Below are 12845 nucleotides of genomic sequence, written 5' to 3'. Positions count from 1 at the left end.
AGTTGAAACTCTGTGAAAAAGCCATCCTCATAAGCTGCAGTTCAGAAAAATTGAAGAATCAAATTTTAAGCTCTCCTTTTCCAATTATTTATTATTATGCGACGTTGTGTATATGTAAAATACACGAACTATTAACAGGAATACCAATACGATAATTTTTAAATAAATAATTTCGATCGATTACAATTTTTCTTCGCGTAATATTTCATTTTTTCCGTTGTAGCCTACTTTACAACTTTTCGCAATGATAGGAAATGTAATTTTTCATAAACATTTGAAATTTTTAATGACAGAACTTAACAAATTTTATCGTGAAACTTGGCAATTTTTCAATAAAATTTTTTTTATGTTTCGTCTAAGATTTGTTTCTTAAGTGCTAAAAGTAAGACTTGGCGAAATAAAGTGCCGATTCTGGGCCAAGCATCGGTGGAAGATCGGCAAATATAAATAGTCAATATAGGCTGCCAGCACTGGCTTAACATTGGGCCGATTTAAATGCCGACATTGGCCCAATAACTTTAGCCGACCTTTGGCTGCCAAAATTGGACCAAAACTGGGCCGTGTATTCAGCTCCGGCAATTCGCACTTGGATACCCTAAAACTTTTTTGAGCAAGCACCTGTCTTCTTAGTGGCAACGCAGCGCCACCACGATGCTTGGTGGAGTGGCCAGATCACATTTAAGTAAGCTATAGTACTGAACGTGCGAGCAGATCCTTTCCCGTGTGTTGGGAACGCAGCAGCCCACAAAAGAAAATGAAATGGCCCCACAAGTATAAACTATATGTATAACTCCGCACGAAACTCGGCGTGAGGATTTTGTGCTCCCGCCTAAAGGGAGCGTTACTGTACCAATACTGTTGGGACTACAGCTGTTTCAATGTGAGAACACAGCGTTCCCAATATGAGATAGGATATGTACCAAGTTGCAGGCGAGCAGCGCGCGACGCATCTGGTGCTCCAGCTCCACCGCGTGGGCGAGCAGCTCGCCCAAAAAATTTTCAGTGTAGGTACCCCAGAAATCCGACTTTCGTTCAAGGACTCGAGATCCCGTGAAACACCTTCCACCACTTACCACTATATCTCCGCGTCTCATCTATACTCCGTCCGTGAAACGCGGCAGTATATATGGATGAGAAGGTAGTGTTGAGTGGAGAGGGAAGATTTCGTGAGTCTTCCCTCTCTCCTAAAAGTCGCGCCTATTGGGTCGACTTTGACCGCTCGCTCTGGAAAATCTCACTTTTCAGAGTAAGCCCACTTTCTTCCGCGCACGTCACATATATTGTATACAAATATATCAAATTGTTTAATCATAACAAAGATTAGCTTTTATGACAATCAGAAGGTCCCTTTTTGTTTGGACAGGTATAAACTCGAAGTTATAAGTCACTCGTCTGGGAGTCATAAAAATTCAATACAAGACATAGAAACTTGTCTCCAAGATATAAATTGAAGTCTGGCTCCGTCTCAAAACTGAGATATGCTGAAGTCTCGCTTTTCGACTTCAGCATGTCTTGATTGGTGGCAATTCAAGTCGAAACCAAGTCGAAGGTTTTTTACTCGGGATGTTTAGAAGTTCTGAAGAAATTTCAAAAATAATTTAAAATTTTGAAGACAAAAAAATGTGAAATTCTTATGTCGAAAATGTAATCGTTCAATTACAAATATATCTAACTAATAATTGCTTGAAATGATTTTTATAGCTCAGTTTTTATTATTTCAAATGGAGAAATGTTATAAAATTCAAGACTTTTCTATAAAATAGAAGTATTAGGTTAACCAAAAAAGTTAAATTCTGATAAAAGATATAATTGTTGATAATTGAACCAAAAAAGATTTTAATTACATATCGACAGTAGGAGAATTAATTTTGAAACAAAAAAACGAATTTCCAATCGAACTGCTGAAGCCTCAACCTAACAGATTAATTTTCAACCACAGTTGCATTTTTGCTCAAGAAAGATGAAATTTGTGATTAAAAAGATACGTTTTCGAACCAAAAAGACGAATTTTCAAAAAATTAGTTCAAATATTCAACAAAAAACATTTTTCAGTTAAAAAAAAAAATTGACCGAACTATTAAATTTTCAAGTCAAAAAAAATTATTTTTCTTCAAAACAGTTATATTTTTAATTTGAAAATATAAATTTTTAACAGAAAAGTTAATTTACTTAATTTATCTTAAAAAGTACATCGATAATATTTATCTTATTAATATTTCATATAAATCTAGAAATATTAAATTTTAATGCATACTTACTAATTTTTATTGAAAAATTAAATTTATGAGATACTAAATTACATTACTTATCTAAACAGTTGGAAAGCTTTGAGGTTAGATTTGGATATTTTAATAAACTACTTTGAACAACTTTTTTAGACTAAATAATCAATTGAACGCAATTTCGCAACTCACGTTCAAGTGTCCGAAATTGAGACAGTCAGTGACAGCTTGTCCCGCCTGAGACAACTTCATCAAAAAAAATTTCAAATGCGGGCGACATTAAAATATTTATAAGTTATAGAATAAAATCGCTAATTGAGTTATGAATTTTATTCTTAAACGTATAAAAATGTTTAAATATTCATTTTTTATACATTTTTTGTATAAAACAAATGAATATTATATATAAACCTTCACACTATATATAATTTATCCGCCTGAGATGCTATAAAAGTTATGCGTAAGGTTTTGAAATAAAAAAAAATGGCGAATTTTGTAGCAGTTCATTTACACATTTTGAGGAATATTTTTGATTAATTTGTACTAAATGTATAACTTTTTACGTTGTCCCAGTAGTGTCGGCGTACCTTAAATACTCCTTCATTCTTTCCGATTATCTGCAGGTGAAATATTACTTTATCTGATTTTGATTTTGTGAATTCTAATTGTAATATGTTTCTCAATTAACTTCTGTGGGTAATAATTTAATGTACCTGAAGTTCTGAACGTTCAAATGAACGAAATATTTTTCGACATTTCTATTTTACCCATAAATGTTGTTCCAACTGCAATTTAAATTATGCATTATAATTCTTTTTCAATAATAAATTATTTACAGGTTAAATTTAGAAATATTTTAGCAATTTTCCTGGTTTACAAAGTTATCAGTAAAAAATTTCGTTCATTTGAACGTTCAGAACTTCAACCACATAATAATTTAGACAAAGCATATTCCTAAAAGGAAAAAAGAAATGTGAAATTCTACCTGAATATGTACTTTTCCTGTACCAATTGGCAATAATATTACCATTCTGACCTATAGTTACTTCTATGCCAAAAAAAAAGATTTTACTATTCTTTTCTATTGTATGGGTAATTTGAAGTTTTGGATGAAAACTGTTAAAAGCAATAACAACCATCTTCAACTTTGCAAGAGGAATACAGAAAAAGGTATCATGAATATACCGAAAGTAAAAAAGGTAAAGCAAAACTTAACTTCTTTGAAAGTAAAGACCTGCAAATTCTCCATAAAATTTCCGCTAAAATCGGAAAAATGACTGTACCAATGGGAGTACGAAACTTTTTCCTGTCAAAATATTAATAAAATTTTTTTAAAAGTTGAGTTTATTATAAAAACTAGACCTTTGATGAATATTTTTTTACATTATCAAGCACGTGTTTTAATATTGTCCCATCTATTTCAAATTTTCTGTTCTACTAATTCAAGGGGTATACTAGGAAATATTGCAACATTCAAAGAAATCATTACATATACATCCGGAACCGTTTTTTCACAAATATTTTTTCGAAATTCCCAGATATTTTTAATATTATATTTTAAAGTTGTGATAGGGTCTCTAAGAATCAAATTAAAGTTTTGTTCCAAAAATTTGGTTGGAGTATTAATAGTTAAAATAACTATTCTCAAAAGATAGCCATCTTTGTTCATCTTTCTCAAATCATATAACATCTGGCAAGAACTGTGTTCAGTCCTTTCTTTCTTTAAATTTCAAACATCTTGAAAAACTCTATTTTTAATTGTTTTAACGAATTTTCATTAAATAAATCCAAATTATCATGATTGAAAAGTAAATTCTCGATATCCATATTTTTAAATTTTTTTAAATATATTTTTGTTTGCCTTGGTAAGGATGCTGTGTGAGTGCCGAAACTTCGGTGATTATTTTCTACAAATGTTTTTTTATTGTGATTTGTTAATAATAAAAACAATAAATACGAAAGAAATAGAAAAGAGATAGAAGGGAATTTGGTTAGTTGCCTTCTCATTTTTCTTCACCCTTTTTTATTTTTGTCCAAAAAAGAAATTTTTTTCTCTTCTTTTTTAGGAGAAATATTTTATCTTTCTTTTCAAACTTCAGTCCACGCATGATATCGAATTCAAACTGTACATTAAGTTTGGACTCTATTATTCTACAAAGTAAAATTTGTGCACTTGTTTTGTTATAAATTGCAAATTTTTATTTTTAGAAACACGATTCGGTTTAAAAATAGTTTTGTTGATTCCATTTTATAACAAACCTTCTTTATTTTGTTTTATGAAGCAGAAAATGATTGTGATTCAGTTATTTCCGGATAAAGCCCCTTTTTCCAAATACCTAGAATACTAATAGATTTCGTCGAAACAGACAGTAAAAAGCAATTTGTGAAATGTAGGTTGAAAATCCACTTTGTGGGAACAAAAAGACTTTAATGGCAGTTTTGTTCCGTGGAATCTTATGGAAATAATTACTTTTAGGTTCAATAACATGTTAAATTGTTACGGCGAATTGTGTGTGAATCAATCGGAAGTGGAAGATAGTAGCAATGCGAAAGCTGCAGGCGTCATTGATCGCTTGTTGGCACTGCTTTTTATTCGGAAACCTACTTCTTGCAAATTTAGGTCACCCGGCTACATATGGATCCACGTTAGTGACCAACAAATTCACAATTTCAATTTTTGTACGATTTTCACTTTGATTTTTCAGCGAACTGCAGGGTCGCAGATTGTCAGGAAAAACGTGAAAATCAAGGAAAAGTCAGGCAATTGTCTTGGTCAGAGAAAGTCAGGGAAAGTTAAATTGTGTGTTAAGAATGTTACAGAATGAAATTCTGGCTATGGAAAAGTTAAAGAATTTTGAGAATGCGGTTCGCGATCACCCTGACAGAATATTCCTTTTAGTAATTTTGTAATTTTGTTTCAGGTCGAAATTAAGATTTGTGGGATAATAGTTCAACTATTTTGCAGAAAACTATTATTTTTTGTAAAAACTCAGTCTTTTTTGGATAAAACTTGAACTGCTCAGTTAAATTAAAATTTAAGAAATTCAAAAGAGATTAAAATTAAATTTAAAATACTATTTAACGTCCAATAATCAAGTTCACGTTCAGAATTCCTGAAAGAAAACAAAGAATCTAATAATCAAATTGGGACGACTACAATAAAATATTCCCATTGCAACCCAAAAAAAGATTACAAAAAAAAACGTTTCTATAAAAGAAATGATAAAAATTCTTTTTTTTGATAAAGATAAAGAAGAAAGAAAAATGAGATCGCAACCTACCAAATCCCCTTCCTTCCGTCTTTTATTTTTTTTCATCTGTTTTATTTTAATTTGATCAAATTACAATTTAAAAAATTGACAAGAATGATCACCAACGATTCGGTCACTCATGAGGTACCACTATCGAGGTAAAAAAAATAAAAATAAATTTCCGAGCAGGCTGGAACAGTAACGAAATCACGATGCTCTCCCCCTGACACCCGAGAATCGTGTCAAATAATAATAAATTATTCTTACAAATGCTTTCATAATGTGATTTGATAACAATAAAAATAAAGACGAAAGAAATACAACAGAGAAGGAAGGGGATTTGGTTGGTTGCTTTTTCATTTTTATTTTTGTCCAAAAAAAGAACATTTTCAGGAAATTTTTTAATATTTTTTCAGGTTGCAATAGGACCATTTCATTCTGGTTGTCCAAATTTGGTCATTAGATTCTGTGTTTTATTTGCAGGAATTCCGCACATTATGCTTAGTTAAGAATTAATTTCTTTTGTTGAGGCTTCATCATTTTAGTTAAATATTTATCGTTTTGGTTGAAAATTTGACTATTTTGTGGAAAATTCGTTTTTTTGTGTTAAAAATTTTTTTTCTACAAACTTAACTTTCAATTTTTGTTAGGAAACTTATTTACTTTAGTTGAAAATGCAACTAGTGGTAAAAAAATTGATTTATTTATTTTAAAATTTATCGTATTTAGACGAAAATGAATTTGCGATGTAGGTAAAAAATTCAACTATTTTGCTGAAAATTTAATTATTTGGTTGAAAATTCAGATATTTCATAAAAAAGTAATCTTTTCTTGTCGAAAATTTGAATGTTTTTTTAACAGTTCACTATTTGGACCAAAAATTCGCCATTTTGGATTAAAAATGTATATATATTAATTTAAAAAAAAAATATTTTTAGTCGAAAATGTTGTGATTTGGATGTATATTCAAAAATTTTGTTAAAAAGTGATCCTTTTTGGTTGAAAATTAATTTTATTGTTTCAAAATGCAGCTCTTTGGTCGAAAATTCGTTTGTTTTTAATTAGAAATTAGTTTTAATATATAAAAATTAAACTACTCCATTTTTGGTTGAAACTTTATCATTTATAAGATAAAACTTATTTGTTAAAAATTCTTGTATTTTGTTAAAGATTCATGTACCTGAAGTTCTAAAGGTTCAAATGAATGAAATATTTTTCGGCATTTCTATTTACCTATAAATATTGTTCCAAACTGCAATTTAAATTATGCATAATAATTCTTTTTCAATAAAAAAATTATTTCCAATATAACTGAACAAAGATTTTAGCACTTTTCCTGGCTTACAAAGTCATCAGTACAAAATTTTGTTCATTTGATCGTTACGAACTTCAACCACATTGAAGATTCGCCTTTTTGGGTACAAGATTATTTTTGTTTGTTAAAAATTCATTGTTTTTGTTAAAAATACAACTTTTTCGTTCAGAATGAACTTTTTTTGGTTGAAAATGCAACTGATTTACAGAAAATTCGTCTTTTACCTTTAAAGCCTAACAAATTGAATGATATTGTTTTTCTTTCTTGATTGAAAAATATTTATTTGTTAAAAATTCGCTTTTTTTGGTTGGAAAATTCAACTTCTGGGTTGAAAATGTAACTCATAAGTTAAAAATTATTTTTTGGTTGTTATTGAAGGTTTAATATTCTTCGGTTGATAATTCAAATATTTTATAGGAAACCAATATTTATTATGGATAAATTTCGAACTAGTTTGTTAAAAATTCAATTTTAGGTTGTGGATTTATTATTCTAATTGAAAGTTTATTTTTTAGGTTGAAAATTTAATTATTTTGTTGAAAATTCGTTTTTTCAACATAATTTTTTTTGCTGACAATTTTTGATTGAAAATTTGTCTTTTTTAATTAAAATTCGTCCATTTTAGTAAAAAAATAATATTTTTGGTTTATGTTTTTTCTTTTTTGGTTAGATATTTAATTTTTTGGTTGAGATTTAACTTTTTTAAATTGAAAAGTTAACTGTTTTACAGAAAATGAGTCTTTTGGCTTGAAAGTGCAACAATTTGGATGACATTTTTTACCTGCCTTGTCTCGTAGTCTCGTTTCTTTGTTTGAAAATTTAACTTCAGGTTCAAAATAGCAAGTTTTTAAAATAAAAAAAAGTTTTTTTCGCTTCTGTATGATTATAATTTTATTTGATATTTTATTTCTGGTTGAAAATAATGTATTTCGTTAAAAATTCGGTTTTTTGATGAAAAAAAATTAGTATTCTTGGGATGATAATTCAACTATTTTATAGAAAATTCGTCTTTTTGGTTAAAACTTGGTCTTTCTGGATAAAAGTTAAACTGCGTAGTTAAGAATTCATTTGTTGCGATTTCAACATTTCCCATTTTTGTTTGAAAGCTTATTTTCCTTAGTTGAATATTCAACTATTGGTTCAAAAAATTCATTCATTAAGTTTAAAATTCGTCTTTTTGAATGAAAATTCATCTTTCAGGTTAAAAATTCAACCATTTAGTTAAAAATCCAAATTTTTTGATTAAAGGTAATTATTTTGTTAAAAATTCAGTTTTTTGAACCCTTTACTATTTGGACAGCAAATACGCCCTTTTGGTTTAAAAATGTATGCATATTAATAATTCAACTGTATTTTGAAATGCTCAATTATTTGGTTGAAAATAAAACTGTTTTTGTCTGAAGTTTAATCGTTTTTTTTTTAATTTGACCGTCAGTTTGAAGTAAAACTATCTGGTTCAAAATTCATGCTGTTATATTAAAAATTCATTTTTATGGTAGAAAAGTTTTTTTTTGTGGTTGAAATAAATAAATAAATTTGACATCTTTTATTTGAAATTTTTTTATTCAATTGATCAAAGTTTCTGTTTCTTTTAAATGTTACAAGATTTAAATGTCGGTATTTAAATATTAGTGATCAGTTAAAATGAACAATTAGTCAATGAAAAATTCGGGAATTTTGCATATTATTATTTAATTAATGTCGGATTTCTCACCATTAATTATAATTAATCGAAACAATGCATAATGAATAAAAGGACGTTCTGTAGTCTTTCAAAACTTGTAGATTATAAAATAAAATTTCAACTCTGTTATTTAATTATCTATCATAAAATAGTTTAGGAATTTCAAAAACGAACTTATACTGACACCCTGTAAAATGCCTAAAATCTAAAGCAAATATAGAACAGAAAAAATTTGTTTTTATTTGTATTTATTTTGTTTTTGCTTTGAAACATTAATTGCCTGTTCGATTAATCTAAAAACTATCGGGGTGTCGTAAGTTACGAGGACGTTGTCTCCCTTCGTTCGTTGACAACGTTAACGCTATTACAAATTCTTCTGTCTTGTTGGTGTTGAAGAAAGGAAAATCGAGTTTCCTTGTCAGCTCGTAATTAGTGTCTCTTCATTATGTCGTTTTTCAAACGTCTCACTCAAACAATTATACGAAGTGACTTTTCCAAGAAAAATTCTTTATTACCTAGCACATAATTTTCCGATATAAAATAAAATAATACAAAAGATAGGGAACTTTAAAAAATTCTATAATCTTAAAACATATCAAATCGCTAAATATTTTGCAATATTTAGATAAATGATGATATTTCTGGAACAGGTTATGAAATGTTTGAGTTTTCAATCATTATTTAAGATTTTGAATTTGCTACGTTTATATCGTCGACAAGTGTTTAATGAACTGAATATCTTCTGCTGTAAATTAGTTCGCGTGTTCTAATTAAAAAATGGGAAGAGACGCTGTCTAATCGCAAATACGTCAAACTTGTTTACATTTTAGAAGTCGAAAGTAACACACTATGTACAAATTTTATTTCACAGATTCATATCACAAATGTTTGTTCATCAAACACATTCATATTCCATTTATTACTCGTTGTGAAATATGTTAACTGAGTCGATAATTTGATAATAAAATGTCACTTTTGTAGATTTACAGCTTATTCTTGGTAACGTCAGTTTACAATTGCGTAATACAGGAGTCGACATTTTGACAAGCATTCTCGAAGTTTGAATAAGATTCTAACAAAAAAATCACAAATAAAACTTTTTATACTATGAAAAACTTTTATTAAATTTAAGTTTTCCAGTAGTACAATCACACACTATTTCTAAAATGACGACCATTTACACGTATAAAAACTTATCTTATTCGAGAAGTAAAAAAAATCTAAAATTTGGCATACGAAGAGAGTTCAACCACAGTACAACAGAGCATATATTGACTTCAGCTAGAGAATTCCAATACATTTTTTAATCATTCATTGTTCACCTTTTCTCTAGTATATCTTGAACTTCCTGTAGAGTTTTTCCCTTGGTTTCTGGAATGTAGAAGCAGTATACGACTAGCAAAAACATAGTTGAGCCATAGAAAGCAAAGACATATTCAGCAGGCATGATGTCTAGCATATTCTGGTAGGTTTTGCTCGAAATGAAGGAAAAGACTCCAGAGGTAACGCTCACCATAGAGGAAGCATAGCCTTTGATATTGGGTGAGAAAATTTCACTGATAATTGTGCAAGGCACAGGAACCATGCCTATGCATATAAATGACTGGAAAATAAAAACTGAAACGATAGGTATCCATTGAATTGATTCAGCGTCAAACCCATAGTGAATTAAAGCAGAGTCAGCAGAAAGTAGCATCATAGAGAGAGAAATTCCTCCACTTGAAAGTGCCAATAAAACTCTCCTTCCGCATTTGTCGATTGCGAACATTCCGATCCATCCTGAAACGATTCCAAGAGTATTTACCAAAATCACAATCATTGAAGGTTCCAGAATATTCACTTTAGCTTTTCTCAAAAGAACTTCCATATAGAAAGTAATCGTATAGAGTCCACTAATCTGCAAGAAGGCGAACAAAACGTTAGCGATGATTAAAGCCTTCCTGTTATGTGGCTTATTAAATTCCTTCATTAGGTTACAGAAACTAGGAGCGTTTTTTGTATTCACAAATAGTTTGGTGTTCTCCAATTCTTCAGCAGAGTTTGCTTTTCTGTGGTACCATTTGATGGCTTCTTCAGCTTCCTGATGTTTTCCTAGTTTGACTAAATAATGAGGTGATTCTGGAAGCATTAGGAATGTGGCTAGGAAGATCAGATTTGGTATAGAAGATATAGTTGCTGATTGCCACATAGAGAGGTAGGGTCCCATTATGTTTCCTAAGAGAGTTCCGAGTGGTTGACAATTCATGATGAGAGCCACTAAGGCTCCTCGAATTTCTGGGTCTGCTACTTCACCAATGTAGAGGGGGAAGCATACGAAAAAGACACCTAGGCATACTCCTGACAAGATCCTAGATGCGTATATCCAGTATATGGAGTCCACTGATAGAAGCAGTGCCCACCCTACAAGTTGAGGGATACTAGCGTAGAAAGCTGTTCTTTTACTTCCTACAAGCGAGACACTAATTGCACCCAGGATTGCACCTAAGATTCTACCCAAACTCAGTAAGGCGACTATCCATGATGCTTCCGCATCAGATACTTTGATAGGGGAATCCGGGCTTGTGAGCTTTGCTATGTAGGGTGATGTCCATCCACTTATTAGACCTACTCCCAGTGACAGTAGACCCACTGAAAAAAAGTTGGTGTGAAAATTAGGATATTTTAATTTGTTTAATTTTGATGTAGGGGATGTATGTATCTTTATTAGAGATTAGACCGAAATTTGAAGGAAAATTTTCTGCTTCATTTTGCAAGTTAGGGATCAGTAGACTGATCGGTTAATTTTATTGGTTAGTCTTTTTCGTGATTTAATTATATTAGACATAGTGCATTTTTTCACTGTTCTTTAATTACTTGTCTGTTATTTTAATATGATTTCATATATTACTCCACTTCTTAGAAATTATTCTAGCATTAGTACAACCGTTTTTTAGATGCTTTAAACTACCTAAGGAATCCTTTTACGAAATTATTGGATTCTATTAAAATATTTTCTGTTCTTTGGTTTATTTTATTCAGGTGTTCTTAGATAATTCTATTAACGATGTGATATCATAGGAGATTCCTTTTCCTTAGCTTGACCAACTACAAAGAAAAAGGGACCCCTAATATAACAATTCTTTTGGAAGATTAGAAACTAGATGATCAACTATTAAGCTTGAACAAATTTGATAAATTTGATTTGATTGTAATGTTATTTTATGATATTTCTGTTAATATAATATATGTATAGTAATGTTTATCCATTATTCGGAAAGAAGAACTCACAAAAACAAGAGACTTGTGGTTAGTAATTATTTTCTTGATATTTGATTCTAACTAACGAGTAATTATTAAAATATGAAATAGAAAACAAAAATGTAAAAATAAATAGAAGTTATTTAAAATTAATAGAAAATTTTTAAATAACATTAACCTTCTAAAGCAGCGATCCAGTAAGGCAATTTGGAGTAATTATTTAATATATTTCTTATTCCCCCAATCATTTTCACTAACTATGGGTACGTGTCTGCTAAGAAGGATGCTCTGCGACTGCCTCGCCGAACCAAACGTTTTCTATTTCACTTGATTTCTGAATTGATAAGATATGCGTCACAGTGAAATCTAAAATTTCGTGTTGACACGTCGTTTGTCTTTTCTTTAAGTATTCATAATGTCTTATCATTGATTGCTCAATACGTTTTTTTGGGATTTAATATATTTTTTTAAAACAACTTTTCCTTTAAATAATAAATTTTCTTCCCAAACTTATCTCAGTAAAGTAATTATGTCTAAAGTATAAGCAGTAAATGTTCAACCCTACATGGTTGCCACCCGTTTTTAACCAGAAAAATTAATATAATTCGGGAAATTCAAGATTTCGTGTGTCTTATTTTCTCCGTTTTTTGTCATGCTTTGTCCCATTTTACGGGCATCTTGACGCTATTTTCTAAATATTTGAGATTCACATATATCACTTATATTCACGTCCCGGAAGTTAGATCCGCAAACTTATTTTTTCCAAAAAATTAAAGTGGTGCTAAATTGTGCCAGACTTGTGCTCATTTGTGCCGTAAATGGTTTTTTGAAAAATCAAAACTTACGGGCACAATTTTTGAAAATCCTTTTTTTTTGGTAGATCCGCAAGTTCTTACTGGAGCACAAACAAAGGTGCTAAATTGTGCTCGACAAATGCCGTCTTTATTTCCTATAACAAAATTACGTGAGGTCAACAGTTCTCATATGAAATCTCAAAATGTAAACTCAAAAAACATAAAATGTCAAAAAATAGTCAAATTTCGAAAAAAGAAAATTTGTGCAGAGTTGTGCTTGACAAATGCAGTCTTTATCCCCTCTAACAAAATTATGTGAGATTTTCATATGAAAACTTAAAA

The 12845-nt window shown here is 30.0% G+C and overlaps 2 protein-coding genes across 5 annotated transcripts in view; one reads left to right on the top strand and one right to left on the bottom strand.

The window, feature by feature from the left end:
- The window catches only part of LOC117182287 (disks large 1 tumor suppressor protein-like), a 398897-nt gene that overhangs the window by 210894 nt on the left and 175158 nt on the right, over positions 1-12845 (top strand). The gene's annotated exons all lie outside the window — the stretch shown is intronic.
- LOC117182286 (facilitated trehalose transporter Tret1-like) lies at positions 9099-11984 on the bottom strand. The gene is made up of 2 exons (XM_033375408.1): positions 11888-11984; positions 9099-11100 (listed from the first exon to the last, which is right to left on the bottom strand). Exons 1-2 carry the CDS (start codon positions 11955-11957, stop codon positions 9791-9793), a joined length of 1380 nt encoding a protein of 459 aa, XP_033231299.1. The 5' UTR covers positions 11958-11984; the 3' UTR covers positions 9099-9790.

This window comes from Belonocnema kinseyi, chromosome 10, assembly GCF_010883055.1.
Source record: "Belonocnema kinseyi isolate 2016_QV_RU_SX_M_011 chromosome 10, B_treatae_v1, whole genome shotgun sequence".
Lineage (NCBI taxonomy): Eukaryota > Metazoa > Arthropoda > Insecta > Hymenoptera > Cynipidae > Belonocnema > Belonocnema kinseyi.
Note: the sequence above shows the minus strand (reverse complement) of the source record. Positions and strands in the feature narration are given on the sequence as shown.